This window comes from Sebastes umbrosus, chromosome 15, assembly GCF_015220745.1.
Source record: "Sebastes umbrosus isolate fSebUmb1 chromosome 15, fSebUmb1.pri, whole genome shotgun sequence".
Classification (NCBI taxonomy): domain Eukaryota; kingdom Metazoa; phylum Chordata; class Actinopteri; order Perciformes; family Sebastidae; genus Sebastes; species Sebastes umbrosus.
Window position 1 is genome coordinate 4,159,259 of NC_051283.1, and position 25,295 is coordinate 4,184,553.

General features: G+C 39.9%; 1 protein-coding gene across 24 annotated transcripts in view; it reads left to right on the plus strand.

The window, feature by feature from the left end:
* Window positions 1-25,295, plus strand: part of LOC119502682 (major histocompatibility complex class I-related gene protein-like) — a 334,522-nt gene that overhangs the window by 117,088 nt on the left and 192,139 nt on the right. For 19 of the 24 annotated variants that reach the window (XM_037793767.1, XM_037793766.1, XM_037793783.1 and 16 more), the window contains one exon: window positions 8,538-8,804. In XM_037793767.1, the coding sequence (XP_037649695.1) occupies window positions 8,538-8,804 (267 nt within the window). Of the gene's footprint in view, window positions 1-1,876; window positions 2,019-6,917; window positions 7,041-8,537; window positions 8,805-10,116; window positions 10,396-10,532; window positions 10,836-12,579; window positions 12,706-12,886; window positions 12,905-13,069; window positions 13,483-17,484; window positions 17,760-25,295 lie in introns of those variants that run through there. The other 5 variants (XM_037793772.1, XM_037793773.1, XM_037793775.1 and 2 more) reach the window with 5 other exon arrangements.

Consider the following 25,295-nt stretch of genomic DNA (forward strand, 5'->3'; position numbering starts at 1 on the left):
CAGAGAGTTTGGTTATCCTCTAAAGACATTCCATTAAAGACTGACTCCAGAAAATTAGCAGCACGGTTCATTGGACCGTTTGAGATCGAAAGGATCATTAACCCTTCCACTGTCAGACTCATTCTTCCCAAGTCTCTCAGGATTCACCCATCTTTTCATGTCTCCCAGCTGAAACCGGTCCTCACCAGTCCTCTGGTCCCTCCAACCAATCCCCCTCCTCCCGCCCGGATCATTGACAACCAGCCAGCTTATACGGTCAGACGATTACTGGATGTTAGACGGCGAGGCCGCGGTTTTCAGTATCTGGTTGACTGGGAGGGATACGGTCCAGAGGAGAGGTCCTGGGTACCTCGTTCCCGCATCCTGGATGCTGAGCTGGTCCGGGATTTTCATAGGGCGCACCCTGACAAGCCTGGAAAATCGCCTGGAGGCTCTCGTTGAGGGGGAGGTACTGTCATATTATGTCCTGGGCAGTCTAGTAGTTTCCCTGTTTCCTCTGTTTCCCTGTCCTGTTAGTCTGGTCTGTCTGTTGAGAAGGAGGTGTGGCCATCTCCTCCTCCCTCTCCTGAGCGGTGGTTGCTGGAGCAGCTGACAACAATCAACTAATCAAGACACACTCTGCAGTATATCAACCCTGGTCTTCCTGCCACTCATCGCCAGATCGTTTTTGTCGCCACAGTGGTAGTACGCTTTCAGGCTCACTTACCTTGCTAGTTAGATTCCTTTTTGACTTTGTCCTTGCTTGCTTTTGATCCTGTTGTGCTCATACCTGTTTTTGCATTTTTGCCTAGTGTGGTATACCTACCTGCCAGCTGCCTCCGCTTCCTGCTGCTCCTGCCTGCTCACTCTCCAACCTCATTGCTTCCTCTTGGATCACAGTGGATCGGGATTACCATCTGGAGGAACACTGGAACCACATTCCCCATGCTCCTCGCTCCCCTTTAAGACTTTCAGTCTTGACTCCATCCACAACAGACTTGGAGAGACTTGCCCTGTCCACCATTTTTGGATTGATTATTAATAATAAATTCTTTATTGTTACACCTTTTAAGACCTGTCTTGTGTGCTGCTTTTGGGTCCACGTCTTGTTTAACCAGAACATAACAAGATCCCACTAAGCGGTCCTACGACGCTGGTTATCAACTCGGTAAATCAACCCAGGGTTTCTCAGTCTGGCTGTGAGCGCGTTCACATGAACGGGGTGGTGTTTGCAGCATCTGACCAATAAAAACTTCCATACCAAACACAGACAAGTCCACAGACTTGCAGACAGACAGGCAGAGCGGCACATTTTACAAAAGGAAGATTAAGTTAAACACTTAATCAAGACTAAAAGTAACAAAGTTGAAGCTGCCAAATTAAAGGGATTTATTAATTTAACGGAACACTCAAAAGTCAGATATAGTCGTGTAGTTATAAATATATTTTAAGAGAGCAATGGATGAATAGATTACATGTCTGTATACCCTGTGGCTCCATTATGGAGTGTATGACTATTTGAACCTTCTTTCAGCTGAGCCCCCCTCTAGCCCCCATCTGTCCTTCCTGCATTTGTCAGTTTAAACTGTGTTGTTTATAGCTTGATTATGACTGTAACTTCTTCCTTTGTGTGTAATATTATCATACAATCACCACATTGAGCTCTGATTGGTCAGTAGGAGGTGTTTTTATAGAAGTTTATCTCTTATCTGGAACATAACCTGCTCCGGAGCAGGTCAGCTGTTCAGCATCAGTTTTTGGCGATCTAACCCGGTAAGAATTGATCCACCTTTGTAGGACGGAAAACCCTGAAGAGTTAACCCTGAAGTTACCTCACTAACCCCAAATCCTGCTTCGTAGTACAGGCCTCTGAGGGCGGATCCGCACCTCAGTCGACCAAGGTCCAAGCTTCACGACCCACGTCGAAATATTTGCTGGTCGGCTGACTGTAGCTCTCTCTCTCTCTCTTACTAATCAAAACTAGATGAAGTTAACTGTGTTGCTCAACTTGCTCCTCTTCTGTCACGTTGTATCTACAGGTAAGATCATATTGTGACTCTCACTGTTATTTCCTGTTATTCTTGTTGCTGCAAAACTTGTTTGTTTTAGTCACTCTTTACTGCGTCATTGAGGAATCACTCTCACTTTGTCACAGGGCCGCCGTCAGGCCGGGTGTGGGGTGGGAGGGATCATAGAGAGGACATACGACATACTATCCCGCAATATTATTGTTTATGTAGTATGACATAATTAAATCAAAATTATGTATTACAGCAACATTCCAACACATTTACTAGGTTTCCTTAATAATAATTCTATCTATTGCAAAAGAGCAAATCTCAGCTGTAAGTAGGCCTACAATAAAACAAATTATATATATATATACATACTGTATAACTGTATATATTTACCTCATTTCATTTTATGTTTTATTTTTATGACTTGCACACTTGATAATACATAGTATTTCATTACACAATTTGCTGTTGTACATAGCATGTTGTTATTTAATGTTTATATTTTCTAAACTAGTTGTAGTAGTCTGGTATATTTAATATGTATATTTACGGTCCCTGTGCATTGCCATCTATCTCTCTCTCTCTCTCTCTCAAAAACCAAGGTAACAACTTGTCTTTCAAGTAAATGTAATAAAAAAGCATATATTAATAAGAAAAGCATCTGCAGATGGACTCACGAGCACAGCCACCTTTGTGGACTGTGGCAAGTGAGCCCCGAACACAAAGAGTAGTCAGTATTTATACATACTAAAGCATAACACATAGATAAGTGCAAAGAAGGGAAGGATAGAAAGTGTATCAATGCGTCAGCACACAGCAGACAACAGAGCATCACAAGACATAACAAGTATTTCAGCAATCTGTTGTTTCCAGTTACAGAAGGCAAAACCGTCGGGTCACTGTCTTATGGTGACAAAGTTGAACATGTGAGGCCCTGAGATTATCTAAAAGTACACTGTCTTAATGCAGATATGAAAATTGCCATTACACTATCTATCTAGTAGTTTCTGAGATACAGACATTTTCCTATCATACTACTGTATATTTCATCTGCAAAACCAGTAGTCCCGTGTGCCCTAAGGCTAGATAAAGTATGATAAGAAAAACTCACTTTTCAGCCAAACGGTTTGACCGATTTTGAAAATTTCTTCAAATTTGTGCTGAGGCAAGTCCAAAATTCAAAATTTCAGTTGCGGGCACAAATGGGTTAATCAATCAACCCCTCAAATTTTTTTTAAATCCAATTCAAAACCTTCTTTGTCTTGCAGTAATGTTAGCTGACCAGACGGAGGTCTCTCCATGAATCAATGCTGATCCTTGTGTTGGCTTTTCCTCCTCAGCGCAGGCTCAGGCAATGGGGCTCCGCAGCGAGTAACTCGTCTCCCGACCGCAGCCTCAGGGAGACACCGGCACCCGGTCGGTAATGAGACGATAACGTAGCTTGTTGCGTAACCCCGTCACTTCACAAGAGCTGGAGCTGCAACATTTATTTCTGCACAAACGTCCACTGTACATTCACTAGATATTCTCAGAGCTAAACTAACTCTTCTGCAGTGTGAAGTGAGTGGGCGTTCACGTCTAGAGGTGGAGCGAGTACGCGAGAATGCACGCGCTGTCTGAGTGAAGGCAGGCAGGCAGAGGAGCAGAGTACAGCGGCCACACGCGAGCGCGCATAGGCGAGCACGCATGTGTCCCGACCCGGTACATTTATACGCTTAAAAAGTTACAAACAGTCCCTTTAAACCAAACTGGAGGTACAGTATGTTTATGTTCATATGTAACTTTTTACTGGTGAAATGTTTTCTCCCTCTGAGGTGAGACGTAGATTACAGCAGTGGTTCTCAAACTTTTTTCACCAAGTAACACCTCAGAAAATATTTGGCTCTCCGAGTAATCCATTATGACCGATGTCAAAATACAGTAGCGTAGGCCTACCCTATTCAGCAATGCACAGTTCACACAGGACGCAGATTTATTTCTAATAAGAATATTACTTTTTTGTTGACTTTTGTTAAAGGGGTAGCACTAGAACTGGCACTTAAACTCTTCCACACAACTCTCATACTACACAAGGGGCAGCCTCTCACACTAGGCCTGCACCATATGACGAACATTGGCAATGTGCAATAACACTGTTCAATATTGCGATGACGATATGACTTGCGATAAATAAACAAATATTGAAGTGTGCATATTAGCTATACATATACTGTATTTTAAATATAACTAGGCTAAATGTTGTTTCTAGAGCAGCAACAGTAATGTTTACAACAGAAAAGTCACCATATAAACTCCTTAATATCTGACTGGAAACAAATCTAACATGTTAATAAAATAAATCATATTCCTGACATGAAAATACCAAGTGAAGTTTATAAAGACTGAAGAACACATCAGTCAGTATCAGTCCTTCCTCCTGTCCTCCTGTCCTCCTGTCCTCTGTCCTCCTCCCTCTGCTGCAGTAACATTAGGGCTGATAGAGGGAAGAGAGGCTGTTTAGTTTCAGCCAGTTGATGAGTTTACAGGTAAGATATGTGACAAGCTAACCTAACCAGTCAGACTACACAGCGTACTGCCAGCTTTAGTTTCAGTCTGGAGCGCATCACCGCTTCACACTTTCCGTTACTTCACAATAAACTCCCCGGACACTGAACACTGGATCACTGCTGACCAGGGAACTAAAGTCAGTCACAACTCAACTAAATAACTAACACGTGGTTACAGTTAGCTGTTAGCCGCCGAGCTAGCACGCTGAGCCTGTCTAAGCGGCGGTGGATGACAGACTGCGGGCAGAGCAGATTGAAACATCGCTTTCCTTTAAAGGGACTGTTTGTAACTTTTTAAGCGTATAAATGTACCGGGTCGGGACACATGCGCGCTCGCACATGCGCGCTCGCGTGTGGCTGAAGTCACTGCTCCTCTGCCTGCTTGCCTTCACTCACACCGCCCGTTCTCGCTGTCTCACTCCACCGCATGCACACTCACTACACACTGCAGAAGAGTTTAGCTCTGAGAATATCTAGTGAATGTACAGTGGACGTTTGTGCAGAAAGAACTGCTGCAGCTCCTCCAGACCAACAGAGGTTTTCCGTGTCTTGTGAAGTGACGGGGCTCCGCAGAGAGAAACGTTATCGTCTCTGACCGGGTGCCGGTGTCTCCCCTGTTCCCTCCGACCGCGGTCGGGAGGCTGAAGCAGGAAAAGCCAACACAAGGATCAGCATTGATTCATGAAATATCTCAAAAATTCGATCAGTTCTCTCATTCAAAAACACGGAGAAAATTATACACGCCCTGATATCCTCCCGTCTTGATTATTGTAATGCCTTGTACACCTGCTTAAATAATCGAGCAATTGAGCAGCTCCAAATAGTTCAGAACTCTGCAGCTAGACTGCTAACCAAAACCAAACGCCGCTCTCACATCACACCGACTCTGGCTTCACTACATTGGGTCCCAGTGTCTTTTAGAATTGATTTTATAGTGCTTTTAATGGCATATAAAGCTCTGAATGGCCTAGCACCGGAGTATGTCACTGAGCTCCTCACACGGTACCGTCCAAACAGGCCCCTCAGGTCAGCAAGTCTGGGACTTTTAACAGTTCCAAAGACAAGGTTGAAAACAAAAGGCGATCGTGCTTTTGCAGTACTGGCTCCCCGACTCTGGAACAGTCTTCCAAGTGATATTAGATCAGCAGACTCGGTCACAATTTTTAAATCCCGTCTAAAAACCCATTTTTATAAAATTGCTTTTCAATCAGATGCATTTTAGTCTTTTGTATGCTTGTGTGCTCATGTATATATATGTGCATATGTAACTGTATGAATATGTACATGCTTGTTTCTTTATTTTTTCCATCCTATTGTTTTTATTTAATTATTTATGTTTCAGTGTATTCTGTTGTACGTTATATGAATTGCCTTGGAAAGCACTTTGTGCTTTGTGCTTGAAAAGTGCTATATAAATAAACGTATTATTATTATTATTATTATGGAGAGACCTTCGTCTGGTCAGCTAACATTACTGCCAAGCAGCTGAAATATAGAGTGATATTGTGCTTTTAGCTGACTTGTGTCACCTCATTGTTTTGAGCGATGCTCGTTCATGTATATGTAGAGCGAGCACAAGCGCGAGCGCGACGCTGACTTTCGTTGACTTAACGGCCACAGGTGTCGCTGTAAACAAGCATTTCTGATTCTTACAAACAGTCCCTTTAAGAAGCTGTAATCAGAGAATTTTTTTTTCTTACAATAATTACTCAAACTGATTAATTGATTATAGTTGACAACTAATCACTTAATCGTTGCAGCTCTAAGGTAGATTTATTTTTATTCTCATGTCACACCTCAAAGTTCTGCTCTTCTGTCACATTATAGTTGTTCTTTTTTAGTAATCACTTTAACAGACCAGCAGAGGGCAATGTTGTTCTTTACCTCCTCTCTCCAAGTTTCCATGATATCAATTCAAATTAGGACTATCTTTAAAATCTTGGATTAAATCCATCTTTTTATTTATTTATTTTCATCCACTTTTGCAGACTGCAGCATGAAACGTCTCAACTCACTAAACTGTAATCAGTACTATTTAGTTGCATCACTTACAAACTTTGTCTATGGATTTCTCAAACATTAGGGTCACATAGTCCCACTGCATATGGATTGTCTCCAGTAAACCACATGGAAAAAGTCAAGTTGCTGATTTAATACTGAATCGAGTACAACATGCTGAATGTGGTGGAAAAAGTATTCACATCTTTTAGTTCAGTAAAAGTAGAAATACAACAAATGGAATGACATAAAATTCCTGTATTCAAATCTACCAATGGATTCCTTAGGGTTTCTAGTTTCCTATGATACCTCTCTGTAGGCGGGCCGTATCCTGGGCGCATGGCCAAAATGAGTGAGACACCTGAGGGCGGCTTCTGACAAACATTGAAATATTTGCTAGTCAGCTGACTGTAGCTCTCTCTCTCTCTTACTACTCAAAACAAGATGAAGTTAATTGTGTTACTCAACTTGCTCCTCTTCTGTCATGTTGCATCTACAGGTAAGATCATATTGTGACTCTCAACGTTATTTCCTGTTATTCTTGTTGCTGCAAAACTTGTTAGATTTAGTCACTTTGTAGTGCGTCATTGAGGAACCACTTTCACTTTGTCACACTGAACTTACAATAATACCACTAGCCTACTGTTGTTTTTATATAGGCCTACACGCCATTGTGTCACAAAATGACACCTAAACTGTATATATGCTTTAGTTTAGGCAATTAAAAGGGAATATATTAATATCGTCGTCATAAACATGATAGAGGAAATCTTGACTGTTGCTAGGAGACAGAACCTCTACGGTGGGAAATCCTATCCTACTATCCCCCAATATTATTGTTTATATGGAACAACACAATTAAATCAAAATTATATATTACAGCAATTCACATTTACTAGGTTTCCTTAATAATAATTCTATCAATTGCAAAAGAGCAAATCTCTGCTGTTAGTTGGCCTACAATAAATAATAATAATGATTGTATACTGGCCATCTACATTACTCATTGCTCAATGCACAACATTTCAATTTAAATATTATATTATTATATATATATAATATTTACCTAATTTATTGTTATTTTAAAACAAAATTGTAACTTCCACACTTTGCTATTGTTTATAGTATGTTATTGTTATTCTATGTTCATATTTTATATTTTCCAACCTAGTTGTATTAGTCTGGTATATGTATAGTGTATTCTAATATATTCTTTATATTGTGTATCCTATAGATATTACCTCTAGTGTTGATATGTATATTTATTGTATATTTACGGTCCCTTTGCATTGCCTTGATAACCTGCTGCTGTTACAGAAGAATTTCCCAATTTGGGATCAATAAATTACATCTATCTATCTATCTATCTAACTATTAGTAATGACAATGGGTCTATATTCTTTTTTAGCTCAGAGTAATTCAACATATTTTAAAATTCTCCTTTTTTGGGGAATTGACAACCAATTAACCCATTTGTGCCCAAAGACTATATTTAGTATGATAAGGACACATTTGCTCTGATCGGTCAAAAGTTTTGAAAATTGGTACGGACATACTTTGGGCAAGTATCTAACAGTACAACTTTGAAAGATCGCATGAAAAATCACACTTTTTACACTGCATATGTGTGCATATCTTTGATATTCAACTTTGTATGAGTTCATAGATACCAAATACTTGATTGTGCCATTTGTAGTTTCTGAGATACAGCCATTTTCTTATCATACTACTGTATATTTCATCTGAGGGCACACCTAAAATACCTAAAATATAAAAGCGTGCAAAAACATTAGGCCCATGTGCCCAAAGACTATATTTAGTATGATAAGAAAAACTCACTTTTCAGCCAAACAGTTTGACCGATTTTGAAAATTTCATCTAATCTATGCTGAAGCCAGTCCAAAACTCAAAATTTCAGTTGTGGGCACAAATGGGTTAATCAATCAAACCCTCAAAAATGTTTAAAATCCAATTCAAAACCTTCTTTGTCTTGCAGTGAAACACTCCCTGAAATTGTTCTCTACTGCAACTTCTGGAGTCCCAAACTTCCCAGAGTTTGTAGCTGCTGCGATGGTCGATGAAGTGCTGATGGGTTACTGTGACAGCAACATCAAGACCCTTGAACTCAAACAGGACTGGGTGAGGAAACTAGCAAAGGATGAGCCACACCACCTGGAGTGGTATTCTCAGGAGTGTTTTGATAGCCAGCAGTTCTTCAGAGCCAACTTGGACAGCCTGAAGCAGCGCTTAAACCAAACTGGAGGTACAGTATGTTTATGTTCATATGTAACTTTTTACTGGTGAAATGTTTCCTCCCTCTGAGGTGAGACGTAGCTTACAGTATAAACACACTGAGCCAATGTGTGTGTGTCTCTGTGGTGAAGATGTCATATTATCTGTTAACCCCTTAACCTCTTTAAGAGGTTGTTGCACTGAGTGATGATACTGTTATCATATGAAAGTAGAAAATCTAAGGAATGCATTGCTATCAACAATGTCATACTAGCTTGTCGGGAAGATCGCTAAATAACGCTGAAAAGTTATGCTAAATTTTGGAAAAACTGCCATGGGGATTTTCAAAGGAGTCCCTTGACTTTACACATGCACACTTTATGATAATCACATGCAGTTTTTTTAATGTAGTATAAATCTGTTATTTCCACTTATTCTAAAATGGTGTATCTGAATATTTCTGCATACTTGGGTCCTTAAACAGTCTTGAATTACATAAATTAGGGGTCACTGTAAAGCTGAGACTCTTGTGGATCCAATGAGCCCAACTGTATTCATGTGTGATGATGTTAGTCCCCATAGTAGACATTTCAGTGTAGTGAAACCATTTTCTGAAATTTGACCTCATTGTATGAAATGACCTGTGGTGACCTCTAGGATAATCACAGCCTCATGAAACTTTACAGCCACAAACTAGAGACCTAGAGCATTCAGAGGATGGATGGCTTTCCTAGCTAGATTGACAATAAGGGGGTTTCTGAGCAGTTTACAGAATTGCAGAAAAATGCAATTCTTGCAGAAATCTCCAAATGTCAAAAGTTTGATACCAAATCACAGCATGGCTTTTTCTATGGTGTTCCTCAAGGTCTTGGTGTCTTAATGTGGTATTTTGGAGGGATTAGTGATCATTTTTATCAATACTCCAGTGGTAAAATATGCTTAACTTTAGCAACAAATCTGTAACAAATGGTATCAAACCAAAAAATGCTGCAACAACTTATGAGACACAATAGAGCATGGGGGTGACCATCATATACTTCCATCATAATGTTCTATGCTCTTATACACTTTCACTATTTATTTGAATTTATTCATCCATCTATTAAAAAAATTGTTTTTGTTATTTATGACTAGAACAACTTGCTACACCGTGCTGCATCTCAAATGAATCTTCAGGTTCCCAGCTTTCAGATGATGTACACCACTTCTATGTGACATCTACTGTTGACTATTTATCTACCCCTGAACATCCCCTGTACCTCACCCCTCTAAAACAGAAGGTAGAATGGTGAAGGAGCTGGCTGTACTGAGATGTCTCTTTTTTCTGTCTCTGTCTCTCTCAGATGTCCACATTTTACAGAGGATAGACGGCTGTGAGCGGGACGACGAGACTGGAGAGGTTGTTCGTTATAATCAGTACGGTTATGATGGAGAAGACTTCCTTGCATTAGACCTGCAGACGCTGACATGGACCGCTCTAAAGCCACAGGCTTTCATCACCAAACTTCGATGGGATAATGACAAAGCTAGATTAGGATACAACAAATACTACCTCATCCACGTATGTCCTGAAATGCTGAAGAAGTACCTACACTATGGGAGGAGCTTTCTGCAGAGAACAGGTAGGATCACATGGCAAGATGTACTGTTGTACATGGACTCAGTGCTTCTAAGGCTCTGTATCATTCCAATGAACATAATATCCTGACACATCCTGGTGTCTCAGCACAGACTCATCTGTGTTTGTCCTTCTCCCCAGAGCGTCCCTCAGTGTCTCTCCTCCAGAAGACTCCCTCCTCTCCAGTCAGCTGCCACGCTACAGGTTTCTCCCCCGACAGAGCCATGATGTTCTGGAGGAAAGATGGAGAGGAGATTCATGAGGACGTGGACCTCGGAGAGATCCTCCCCAACCACGATGGATCCTTCCAGATGAGTGTTGAGCTGAACCTGTCATCAGTCGCACCTGAAGACTGGAGGAGGTACGACTGTGTGTTTCATCTCTCTGGTGTGGTGGACGACATCGTCACCAGACTGGACAAAGCAGTGATCAGGACCAACTGGGGTAAGACTGGTATATACTTGTATATTTGTTTATTCATTTGCAACAGATTCCTGTAACATTTGGTGGACAGTTAGACCATAATTAGGGAAGAACTTATCAGAAACTAGTGTGTATAGTGCCAAAATGTTAACTTCAACTTTGTTGTCCCCCAGGAGCAATTTGTCTCGCAGCTAGGTAAAACACAGAAAACATAAAAACATAAAACATAATACAAATGTAAAAAGAAATGCTTTAAAAAAGCCATATAAACTCACATAAAACAAAGTAGAGCAGTGACAGTTTGTGCCTTTACTGGAGACAGTATTGAGATGACAGGAAACGAGGCAGAGAATGATGCAACAAAGATCTGTTGCTCAAACTGGGGACGTTGTTGTTCGGTGTCTTAACCCGTCAGCTACAGGAGCAAAATTTAGGATATGTTGTGCTATTTGTCTACAGTGGGACTGGCTGTGAAATTTTCCAAGTTATGGTTTATTACATTAGTGGTTCTCAACCTGGGGGTCGGGATAACATATTAAAAAGGAAAAAATTATTTTATACCGGGGAATGGCATTTACATTGCATCGCCTCTACCGGTGATATAGAATAGATTTCATTGAGTGTGTTGTGAGAATCAAAGTGTGCATGCAGGTGAGTTTCTGACGGGGCATTTCTGGCGGGTCGGGGGGAGAGAAAAAGTCACGAAATGCATCAGAAATCCACAGTGCCTGGAGCACATTGGACAACGCCTAGGAGCTAGCTGTTCAATCTAAATCAAACTAAACACACAAACAAAGCCTTATGTTGGAGCCTTAATGTAGTTTTTTGTTTGTTTTACTTTTATCTGTGGATGACACAATTAATGTATGCCTGCAGTTCTAGCACTGACCACAGGGTGTAACATGGACATGAAAGTGCATATAGGTAAGCTCTCCTGATTAGGATCAGGATGTGTGAGACGGAGAGCCAAACAGTTTTTGACCGCGCCGAGCCGTGCCAGGCCGTGCCGAGCAGAGCCTTGCCATATGAAACATTGTTGAATTAGATCCCACTGAATGGAAACAGGGGAAGAACATGATGGTGAGATGTGAAAGTGTAAATAAATGTAACTGATATAACTTTACACAGCGCACTGGACATTGATTTGTTTGTAGAGCACGCGTCCGAACAAGTTCTCCCGTCCGCCCCTCAGTGGCTTATAGATTTTGATATTTGTTTGTTAAAAGTCACTACACCTCATATTATTTATCCTACATTTATTAATCAGAGCATTCACTATAATCACTCAAAATCGCACGTAGAAACAGCTGTTTACGACTGGCTGGGGGGTCGCGAACACCAACCGGATTATTCTGGGGGGTCAAGACTCGATCAGATTGAGAACCACTGTATTACATAACCAGCCATTAGTCTTAAAAACATTGTGCAACAGAAACCACATTTAGAGGACCGGACATTTACTCTGAGAGGTGCTGCCTAGTTTGATGGCTTTTCACACATGGATGGCGCTAAATAAAGTTTTTATATCTTGAACTCCTGGTTTACTGTACCCACTTAAACCACTGATAAGCTGTGAACCTTTTTGTCAGGGTTTTTATTTACTGCACATTTGTTTGACCAATAATGATTGACAGCACTGCCTGAATGTTGATTTGAAATGAAAGTCATATCCAGAACTGAGGCATTACCACTGTAAACACTTTCAGAACCACACAGCACACAGTGTGAATGAACCCAAAGTGTGAATGTTCTGTTTTGGTTCCAGTTCCTCCTGCAGGGTTCCCTGCTGGTCCTGTTATTGGAGTTGTTGTAGGACTGCTGCTGCTGCTGCTGCTGCTGCTGCTGGCGGTCTGCATCGCTGGACTCTTCATCTGGAGGAGGAACAATAACGGTGAGGAACAGAGATGTTTTTATTCCTCTGATTAATTAAAATAAATACCTGTGATAGTCTCGTCCTGCATATTTAGTGTGGTACTTCTGGTAACTCAATCCATTTATTTGACTGTGATAGTGAAGCACAAAATGAAATGTGAATCATTTTCTAACATTGTTTTCTCTCATCTGTATTTCAGGGTTTCGCCCTGCTAACAGTAAGTATTATACTGTGAAATGTTTCACGTTATATACAATTATATATATTTTTTCCCCTTGTAGGCGAGCAACTAATATCCTGTTCACCATAAAAACAAACATCCGGCATAATGTGGACACCAATATGACAAGGATTTCACTTTATTTACTACTTATTTTGACAGGGGGGCAGTGAACCTAGAAGAGGATGCTGAACTCCACAACTTATCGTCTCAGAGGACTTTATAATCTGTACAACATATATTTCATTATTATTATTGTTATTATTTTTATATTCCTGGAAGTGAGATCAAAAATCGATTTTACAAGGGAGAACTTAATTCTTAATTCTTAAGTAAAAGTAGCAATACAAAATACTCCAAATGAAGTAAAAGCTTTCAATGTATGTGTTTTTGTATGTAAAATCTTAATCTGAAAGCTAACTATAGTTGTAAATAACTGATGGAGTAAAATGTATATTATTCAAGTATAAATTAGCAAAAAATGCAAATACTCAAGTAAAATATATGAACCTCAAAACTGGATTTAAGTACTTGAGTAAATGTAATAAATTGCTTTCCACCTTTGTACAACAAAACCTGAATGGTGTCGTTTTTTTACTCATAGTCTGTGAGGAGAGATCTAGATAGATTACAGTAGGGCTGCAACTAACAATTACTTTCATGGTCGATTAATCTGTCAATTATTTTCTCAATTAATTGATTAAAATGTTAAAAAATGACGATCAGTGTTTCCCAGATGACGTCCTCAAATGTCTTGTTTTGTCCACAACTCAAAGATATTCAGTTTGCTGTCATAGAGGAGGAAAGAAACCAGAAGATATTCACATTTAAAAAGCTGGAATCAGAAAATGTAGCCTTTTTTTTCTTAAAAAAAGTTCCAAACCAGTTAATCCATTATCAAAATAGTTGGCGATTAATTTAATAGTTGACAACTAATCGATTAATATTTGCAGCTCTACACTTACGTCAAGGTCCCCTTACTCGCTTTTTCAGGGCCTTTCAACCACGTCTAACATTTGTATTCAGTGGAGTTTGCTCAGTTGTCATGGCGATGGCTCAGCTATCATCACGTCACCTAAATTCCATTCTTTGTATAACAGGTAGGCATTTATGGAATATTTCACAGGATAAGTGAAAACTTTGACCTACTGGTGGAGCCAGAGGAAAAGGAAAGGAGTCATCAAAATTAGTCGGCTACATCCTCTATCCACCGTGGATATTTGTTCAAAATGTCATCTTAATCTGTCCAGCTGTTGCTGAGATATTTCAGTCTGGACAAAAGTGGTGGAAGACTGACCTACCAATATTGTCATCCCTAGAACAATACAGCGGGACAACACACAGCGGGTTCTCATCCCATCTCATCACATACTGGCGCTCAATGGTGACTTGTGCATCGTTATCTAACGCCAACAGCCGTGACAAAGCGTCGGTTTTTGCAGGGCCGCTGCTAGCCATTTACAAACGTTGTAGATCCAAAATGTTTTCAGATACACATTTCGGTGAACTATTTTTGTGAAATAAGAGAAGAAAGTTTCCAAACGAGCCTCCATATTGTTTCCAGTTTGAAAGCTGGGAGCAGCAGCAAACGGAGAAAAGGCGTTCGTCCAATCAGGTGCCGAGTATGTTGTGTCTAGTGGCAGCCAAGAACCCAGGAAGTGCGCCGTTCTTCGATCCGGACTTTTGTAGTGGCCAAACAGCGGTACTGCAACTTCCGTGTCAGTCATGTGGTGCCATTGGGCCCAAAAATACTTTTTCCCATAGACTTACATTGGGAAAGAGATGTCGGTAACTCAGCGGATAATTTTTTTTTTGGTGAATCAACTTCCTAGTACGAACACTCTAATAGTCCTTATTTTTAAAAAGACGTTTTTAAGCACTTAAACGCACTAATAGCTGAATCCAGAGTTATTTCCCTTCCTCCGTTCATGTGAATGAGACCCAGACCGAGGCTGGAGCTCAAGCCGTGACGACAGTGTGATGTTGGGACACCGTGACCGAGTCATGAGACCGAGCGGACGCTACTGCACATGTCCCATCCATAGTCCAACTGCCCAAGATCCGGGTACTTTTCCAGACGGAAGTCGAGCCATTTAGGCTTCATGCACCACCGATCAACTTCCATAGGAATGAACAGGGCCCTGCCTCCAATGCTGTATCCAGTTCTCTTTATACATCCATGGTGGCAGCACACCAAGCGTCCAATGCTGGGAAGCGGCGCGTCCCCTCTCGATAAAAAACACCCCAGTGGACACGTACCATCAGGCGCAATGGAACACACCACAGGATGATGGAGGAGGGGGGCTCCATAATTCATTTTCTTATTTTGAGCAAATATGTATAACTTTGTATTGCCTTTAATGGTCTAATGATGCGAACTGTAGTTGTGCACTTGTGCTTCATCTTAAATTTAAGTAATTCATCATTATGATTATTATGATGATGATCATAATTGTGATGCCTCCTCCGGCACATAAATTATGGTAGTAATGGGACAGACCATGCACAATTCCTGCTGTGCTAATTAATGTGTTTTAAAGAACTGACAAACAGTCAGATGCCTGTAGGCATATAGCACACACTTAAAAAGCAAATATAGTTTGCAGAGGTGCAATTATCAATGAAAAAAGTGATTTATTAAAAGAGTCAACATTTAAAACCACAAAAAAACCCTGCAGGACTTGGACTGAGATCTGGAGATAAAAAGACATTGTGGAAATTAGAAAGAGAAGTAAGTGATCATTCCAGTGCACACTGTAAGCATGTACAGTATGTAACATAATGTATTAATCATTGTTTTATATATATATTTATATATATATAGTATCGTCGTATTCTATCATTGTGGATTAGGGGTTGTAATTAATCTTCATGGTAAACTTCCTTAATAATATATTAACTTCCACCGCTCACTTTTAAAGCGAAGTGACAGTAACTCCTTGAATGGTTTGATTATGACGGTTTCAGTTAACAGCAGTGGTGAGTGAATGTAACGTTATGGGCTATTTTTAGCCTACTTACGCATTGAGTCGCTCCACTATTGTCTGCCACCTTTTTATCTCGCTGTTTTATTACAGCAGCCGACAGCCGTGTCTCCTTTTCTACATATTATATGTTTAACTTCCTCGTAATCTTCCATTAAAAGCTGTTTCTCACTGGGTTTAAAGTATGCGGAACACTTTTACTCCATTTCAGCATCAGTAAATCTGTGATCGACCTTGTGGTCTGTTGAGGAAAGTAGTGAATGCGCATCTATCTGAATTACTTCCACCTGGCTCAACCTATTCGCTCCTCTTCAGCCTGGCTTGGCCTTCATGAAACCTATTAAACCAGGATGAACTGACTAGACTAGGTCAACCATCGCTTTCTCTCTTATCCTGGATATCTTTATTCTGCTTTGTGAAACAGGCCCCTGGCTTCACTAACCCTAACAACCGAGATCCCACTAAGCGGTCCTACGACGCTGGTTATCAACTCGGTAAATCAACCCAGGGTTTCTCAGTCTGGCTGTGAGCGCGTTCACATGAACGGGGTGGTGTTTGCAGCATCTGACCAATAAAAACTTCCATACCAAACACAGACAAGTCCACAAACTTGCAGACAGACAGGCAGAGCGGCACATTTTATAAAAGGAAGATTAAGTTAAACACTTAATCCAGACTAAAAGTAACACAGTTGAAGCTGCCAAATTAAAGGGATTTATTAATTTAACGGAACACTCAAAAGTCAGATATAGTCGTGTAGTTATAAATATATTTTAAGAGAGCAATGGATGAATAGATTACATGTCTGTATACCCTGTGGCTCCATTATGGAGTGTATGACTATTTGAACCTTCTTTCAGCTGAGCCCCCCCCCTAGCCCCCATCTGTCCTTCCTGCATTTGTCAGTTTAAACTGTGTTGTTTATAGCCTGATTATGACTGTAACTTCTTCCTTTGTGTGTAATATTATCATACAATCACCGCACTGAGCTCTGATTGGTCAGTAGGAGGTGTTTTTATAGAAGTTGATCTCTTATCTGGAACATAACCTGCTCTGGAGCAGGTTATCTGTTCAGCATCAGTTTTTGGCGATCTAACCCGGTAAGAATTGATCCATCTTTGTAGGACGGAAAACCCCGAAGAATTAACCCTGAAGTTATCTCACTAACCCCAAATCCTGCTTCGTAGTACAGGCCTCTGAGGGCGGATCCGCACCTCAGTCAACCAAGGTCCAGGAGGAACAGAGATGTTTTTATTCCTCTGATGAATTCAAATAAATACCTGTGATAGTCTCGTCCTGCATATTTAGTGTGATACTTCTGGTAACTCAATCCATTTATTTGACAAGTGATAGTGAAGCCCAAAATGAAATGTGAATCATTTTCCAACATTGTTTTCTCTTATCTGTATTTCAGATAACTGTTTACTAACAGTAAGTATTATACTGTGACATATTTCACATTATATACAATTATATATTTTTTCCCCTTGTGGGCGAGCAACTAATATCCTGTTCACCATAAAAACAAACGTCCAGCATAATGTGGACACCAATATGACAAGATTTCACTTTATTTACTACTTGTGTTGACAGCGGGGCAGTGAACATAGAAGAGGATGCTGAACTCCACAACTTATCGTCTCAGAGGACTTTACAATCTGTACAACAAATTGCGTTCTCTACCCTTCATTTGGGTAAAGAAAACCACCCAAACTCATTTAATAAATCTCTCTAATGAGAGCTGCTCATCTGATTGGCTGCCATACAGAAGGAGAGAAGATGTATTCAGATGGACTTGCATTTATATAGCACTTTTCTAGTCTTCCGACCACTCAAAGCTCTTTACACTACATGTCAGCATTCACCCGTTCACACACACATTCACACACTGATGGCGGAGGCTGCTGAGGTTCCAACTTTGCCCATCAGGATCTAATCTAAATACTCATTCACACACCGGTGGCTATGCCTTCGGGAGCAATTTGGGTTAAGTGCCTTGCTCAAGGACACATCGACATGTGACCAGAGCAGCTGAGGATTGAACCACAGTATGTACCTCAAAACTGTACTTAGGTACTTAAGTAAATGTAATAAATTACTTTCCACCTTTGTACAACAAAACCTGAATGGTGTAGTTTTTTCATTCATAGTCTGTGAGGAGAGATCTAGATAGATTACAGTAGGGCTGCAACTAACAATTATTTTCATTGTCGATTATTTTCTCGATTAGTTGTTTGGTCTATAAAATGTCAGAAATTGGTGAAAAATGTCGATCAGTGTTTCCCAAAGCCCAAGATGATGTCCTCAGATGTCTTGTTTTGTCATAGAGGAGTAAAGAAACCGGAAAATATTCACATTTAAGAAGCTGGAATCAGAGAATGTTTTTTTTCTTACAAAAATTACTCAAACTGATTAATTGATTATAGTTGACAACTAATCGCTTAATCGTTGCAGCTCTAAGGTAGATTTATTTTTATTCTCATGTCACACCTCAAAGTTCTGCTCTTCTGTCACATTGTAGTTGTTCTTTTTTAGTAATCACTTTAACAGACCAGCAGAGGGAAATGTTGTTCTTTACTTCCTCTCTCCAAGTTTCCACGACATCAATTCAAATTAGGAATATCTTTAACTCAAACATTAGGGTCACATAGTCCCACTGCATATGGATTGTCTCCAGTAAACCACATGGAAAAAGTCAAGTTTCTGATTTAATACTGAATCGAGTACAACATGCTGAATGTGGTGGAAAAAGTATTCATTATTGTGACTCAACGTTATTTCCTGTTATTCTTGTTGCTGCAAAACTTGTTTGATTGAGTCACTTTTTAGTGCGTCATCGAGGAACCACCGTTTGTCACACTGAACTTACAATGATATCACTAGCCTACTGTTGTTTTTATATAGGCCTATACGCCATTGTGTCACAAAACGACACCTTAACTGTACATATGCTTTAGTTTAGGCAATTAAAAGGGAATACAAACTGGGGAAAAAAAGTTCGGAAACTTGTGTTTGGTGGATTATTTCTCTGATGTTATAATGCTAATTGGTCATTGTATTTTACATCGTTGGAAAGCCTGTTTATTTACCTTCACAATGATGTCCAACTTGTAAGGATCATGCATTTGTGGGATGAGCAGCACAGCTGATTACGTGGGTAGCGCCCAAGAAAAATTTGCCAAAATGCTCTGCCAATGGTAAACAGTGTATTCTCCTGTTGGTATTGACTCTTGTTTTGAGTTGGTTGGTGGATTGGATGATTGAACTCTCTATCAGTAACAAGGAACAAACAAGACATATTGGCTATTTTATACTTTATTCATTTAATACACCGTCAGGAGCCTCAGTAGTGGTGGAAGATCCATATGCAGCCACAACAGCCTGTCACCTCCTCCTCATGCTGGTCACCAACCTGGTCACACGTTGCTGTGGGATGGCGTTCCATTCCTCAACCAGGATTCGTTTCAGGTCAGCCAACGTGGTTGATTTTGTGTTAGATAGCAGGAGCATCCTAGAGGAGAACAGGACGTAGCTTCTCTGTGACTGACACTGCAAATAAATACATGTGTGTGTAGCCTGGTCCAAAAAGTCTGAAGGAAAAAGAGTCTATCAGCTTTAACAACAGCTTTAGAATAAATTGTATTTTATATAGATATATTTGCAGAGGTGGAATTATAATGATTTATTCTTATAATTATAATTATAATTAAATGTAACTAAGTCCATTTAGTCAAGTAGTGCCTTCTTAAGTACCATTTTGAGGTACTTGTAGGCTACTTTACTTGAGTATTTCCATTTTATGCTACTTTACACTTCTACTCCATTACATTTCTAAAGCCTAAATTAAATATACAGTAGTCATGAATTAAGGTTACATGATATATTCCATAATTCTACGGTCTGGTACCACTGACTCAGTGTTTACCATTTTAAAGCGTTCTACCTAGATTTCAGAAGTGGCAGACAAAAATAATTGAGTGGCCGGTAGAAATGTTCAGTGACCTGCTGAAGTGGCAGGTGAGGAAAAAGATTAATTTCAGACCCAGGATCCATCGGACATATATGATCTAGCAGATGTATTCAATGAATTTAATGTCTATGGGTAAACACAGAGGTTGTGTCTGTTGCATCAAACCACTGACAGTAGCTTCAACAAGAGGCAAGAGCTAAACACAATCGTTTTCTAATCATAATGCTTTGATTATATGTGATGAACAAACATCTAACACTCAGACAATCTCTCTTTTTCTGTCTTTAGTTACAGATGGTGCTGCTTGATCATGAAACTCCATTTGGAAATGTGTTATTTGTTGTTAAGAACTGCTGTTAATCACCACAGGTCTGCCAGGGGTTACTGTGACGTCACTATTTTGGTGTGATCGCCATCTTTTGGCCAACTTGGACTACTTCAATTCTTCCTTCAGTCCATGAGGAGGAACCACAGAGACATGGAAACATGATGCCTCTGACTGTTGTGGGGAGAGAAAAAACATTATTCTGATAAAGGAGATTTTTCTAACAACCTGTCTATAATTGCGTCTTCAGCTCATATCCACTGTACATATTTACTGCACAATCCAGCATTTCTAGAGAATCTGAAGCACTGATGCCAGAAAGGCTCAACTTTGGAATTGTTTAGTAACTCTGAAGTTTACAACTGTCGATCAAAACCCTGTTGGTGGTTGTCAGATGTGTGAGATACGCAAGTTCAACTAAATATAAATGTACTATAAACCTCCATTATTATGGTAACTGTTGAAAACTGATACAACAGCTAAAAATAATGTATCATTATTAAAATTGAAATACAGTTGATTTCAGGATATAAAGATGCAAGTTAGCTATGCAATTACACTGCCCTGATTCTAATGAGATTATCATACAAAACAAAAATGACAGTTCAGATATTTTTTGTGGAATGAAATACAGACTAATCACACATTTGTTATTAATATTTGTATTATTTTTAAAATTAAATGGTATCTTTTTGCCCAGCTAAATTTAGGTACTCAGTAAACTTTAAAGTACAGTGGACACTCCTTAAGGCAACATGCCAGTGTTTCCAGTGTAATGTGTGAAACCAATGATTATAAATTACGCTATTAGTATATTTTGTGTTTTTTTAATAATTGCTATATTATCACCATTATTTCAATAAATTCAGATCATAACTAATATTATTATATTTGTTGTTACCATTATTTATTTATATACTACTATTTGCCTGTTATTCTGATTGCTCTTATTAGTATGATATTGATAAGGTGCCTGAAAATGAACATAATAGTAATTGCAGTAGCAGTGTTAGTGGTAGCCTATAGATTTGTGATGGTCACAGCCACACAGGGTAATATCATTCCGGTTCACACTCTCTCATCTCATTAGTTTACTACCTACACAGGTTCATTTAATTTGCAGCCAACTACACCTTTACAATTAACATCACATATTTGTTTATTTGTGTTTTACCTTATATAGTTTAGATTCACACATTAACACTGTGAGGTTACACATATTATTATTTGTTATATTAATCATTTGTTTCTTTGTTTGAGTTGGCTGTTGGGGGAGCTGACTTCCTGGTGGAGATAGGGGTGTGGCTGAGGACTCAAAACAAGTGCTGCCATGAGGACTCAAACTGGGCCAAACCAAGTGCGGCCATGTTATGGGGGGGATTTGGTTGTAGTTAGTTCTGCTTAGTATTTAATTATATTTTGTGTCCCTCTTGTTTACCCCTTTGTGTTCTATTTCGGTTTGGCTAAGCCCTATATATATCTGCCCTCATGTTTCATTGTGGAGGTTAGTTTTGTTCAGTTAACATCTTGTTTAATAGTGGGAATAAGTATTGTTATATTACTTTAACCTCTTTTTTGTTAGACCTAGGTATTCAATTATTGGTTAATAATGTTTTGTTATTTTTTGGCTGAATAAAAAGCCCAAATTATTTCAACAACTCCTGTTTCCTCGTTGCTTCACTGCTTGGTCCCTTACAGATTTAAAACATGATCAGTGTTTGCCCCCCAACATGCCACAGCAAAAAAAAGGACGCTGGCTACTACAGACTGGTAAAACATCTGCAGCAGCCTATTGCAGACATTGAAGAGCCTGAGCCTCCTCAGGAAGAACAGTTTGCTCTGTCCCTTCCTGTAGAGGGCCTCGGTGTTGTCGGTCCAGTCCAGTTTATTGTTCATGTGTACTCCCAGGAACTTGTAGGTGTCCACCACCTCCACCTCCTCCCCTCGGATGGTGATGGGAGTTGGGGGCCTCTTGTTGCCCCCCGGAAGTCCACCACCAGCTCCTTGGTCTTTCTAATGTTGAGCTGGAGGTGATTGTTGTCAAACCACCCTACGAAGTTCTCCACCAGGGCTCTGTACTCCTCCTCGTTGTCATCCGTGATGCAGCTGACGATGGAGGAGTCATCGGAGAACTTCTGCGGGTGCCACTTACCCCTGTTGAAGCGGAAGTCGGAGGTGTAGGTGGTGAACAGGAAGGGTGACAGCACAGTTCCTTGGGGGGTGCCGGTGTTGCTCACCAGCACATCTGACAGGCTGCCCTTCAGTCTGACATTATGTGGTCTGCTGGTGAGGTAGTCCATAATCCAGGCCACCAGGCCATGGTCTACCTGCATCACTGAGAGCTTCTCAGCTAGCCGGTGTGGCTGGATGGTGTTGAAGGCGCTGGAGAAGTCGAAGAACATGAGTCTTACGGTGCTGTGCGGCCTCTCCAGATGTCCGTAGACTCTGTGGAGCAGATACTGTAGATGATGGCATCATCCACACCGATGTTTGTCTGGTATGCAAACTGCAGGGGGTCCAGGGAGTCGCTCACAAGGGGCTCGAGGTGCTGCACAACCAGTCTGTCAAAGATCTTCATGACGTGTGACGTCAGAGCAACTGGCCTGATAAGCTGTGAACCTCTTTGTCGAGGTTTTTATTTACTACACATTTGTTTGACCAATGATGATTGACAGCACTCCTGAATGTTCATGCAAACTGAAATGTATCCAGAACTGAGGCATTACCACTGAAAACACTTTCAGAACCACACAGCACACAGTGTGAATGAACCCAAAGTGTGAATGTTCTGTTTTGGTTCCAGTTCCTCCTGCAGGGTTCCCTGCTGGTCCTGTTATTGGAGTTGTTGTAGGACTGCTGCTGCTGCTGCTGCTTCTGGCGGTCTGCATCGCTGGACTCTTCATCTGGAGGAGGAACAATAACGGTGAGAAACAGAGATGTTTTTATTCCTCTGATGAATTCAAATAAATACCTGTGATAGTCTCGTCCTGCATATTTAGTGTGGTACTTCTGGTAACTCAATCCATTTATTTGACAAGTAATAGTGAAGCACAAAGTGTTTTTTCTTTTTCTGCTTTCATAAATTCTGAAATGTGAATCATTTTCTAACATTGTTTTCTCTCATCTGTATTTCAGGGTTTCACCCTGCTAACAGTAAGTATTATACTGTAAATATTTCAAATTATTTATATATGCTGTATATATATATATATATATATATCAGCAATAATCTGACATCAGGTAGTCGTAATCCTAAACAGGATCAGATTTTGTAATGACTACATGAAGACTGTAGATCTAAAAAAAATATTTAAAATAAAATCGACATAGTCGACCCAATGCATCCAAGAGAAATCACCTGATTCAAGCAATAGGGAGGGAAAACAGCATGACTTGTCATTACCACGTCTCTAAACCAGTCTTGCCAACCAATAAGAAGAAGAAGAAGAAGAAGAAGAAGAAGAAGAAGAAGAAGAAGAAACCAATGCATCATGGGAGAAATCTTGCCTCCATAGGCTTTGGCTAACGACAACACCAACTCTTTTCAACACAGATAAATACTCACAAAATACTCAGTTTCATTGCTGGATTTATTAATAATGGAATAATGCACATAGATTGTTAATTATGGTATTTATTTTATTCTAGCTCTATTATTCTGCAAACCTCAAACAACAGAAACACATCCAATTACAATAATGTGAAGATATTGAGATGCACATACACTGTTATAAATGGATATTTTTTATAATTTATTTTTTATTTTTAACTTGTATTTGTATTTTAACTTTATTTACATGGAGTTGTCATGCATGTTTTTTGTTCTTGTTTAAAGATGTTGTACTTTGGGTAACATTATGTCATGTATTAATACTTGATTTAAAGTTGTCATAACTAAAAGTGTTATAATGTCCCACTTTAAGTAGACGGCAGTGAAAGCTACTGAAAACTGCAAATTAGAGGGAACTACAAGGAAACTGTGACATTTTGCTCAACATATTTTTTTGTGGATATTAAGTTAAAAAAAAAATAAGGTTATAATAATTATAATTCTTTTAAAGAGAGTAAATTTCAAAAGAATTTGATCTTTCAGAAAAATGTATCTCGCTTATCAGCCGTTGATAATATCAGCCCCTCAACTGGACGTCATAACTCCCTCCCTCCAGGAACCTGACCCACGTTGAAATATCTGCTAGTCGGCTGGCTGAAGCTCTCTCTCTCTCTCTCTCTCTCTCTTACTACTCAAATCAAGATGAAGTTACTCATTTTGCTCAACTTGCTCCTCTTCTGTCACGTTGCATCTACAGGTAAGATCATATTGTGACTCTCACCGTTATTTCTTGTTATTCTTGTTGCTGCAAAACTTGTTTGATTTAGTCATTTTGTAGTGCGACATTAAGGAACCACTTTAACTTTGTCACACTGAACTTACAATAATGTCACAATAAATCGGACAAGGTGACCTGCTCATGACTACTACTTTGCTGGTAGGATAGGGGAATAACCGTGGGACATCAGTAAAAATGCTCTTGAGATGGATTTGTCTTCAGTGAATTTTATTGTAATCTTCACGCATGGTGCACCATTTACACTTCAGACAGGAAGTATAGTTTCCGTTAGTGTGTGGTTCTGTAACCGTAGAAATAAAGGACTTTAATTTTTAATAATTTCCCCATATAACTAACATTACTACCATATACAGGATATACTGTGATCCTTAATACTCTTACACAGTGCTTTCAAATAACAAGACAAACAACATTATAGCTAATAAATTAAAATAATATCTCTTATGCGCTATCTCTTATGAACACATGGTTCTACTGGACAGCGCCCCTCTTATCTCGTACTACACTTGCTGCTTGTCTGTGTGCAATGAACGGCACACAAGAGCAGTGCCTCGTTAGGAACGCCCTCTAGACATGTAAACATCACCATTTCACTCCGCATGGCATGAAACATAAACACAGTAAATACAGAGCTTACTCTGTAACGAGCACGGCTAACAATTATGCATCCCTCATGTAACAACTTAAAGGTCCAGGGTCGGCGCCAGAGTGTTAGGGGCGGACAGGCAATCAGCTTTGACAGGGGGATGGGGGGGGGGGC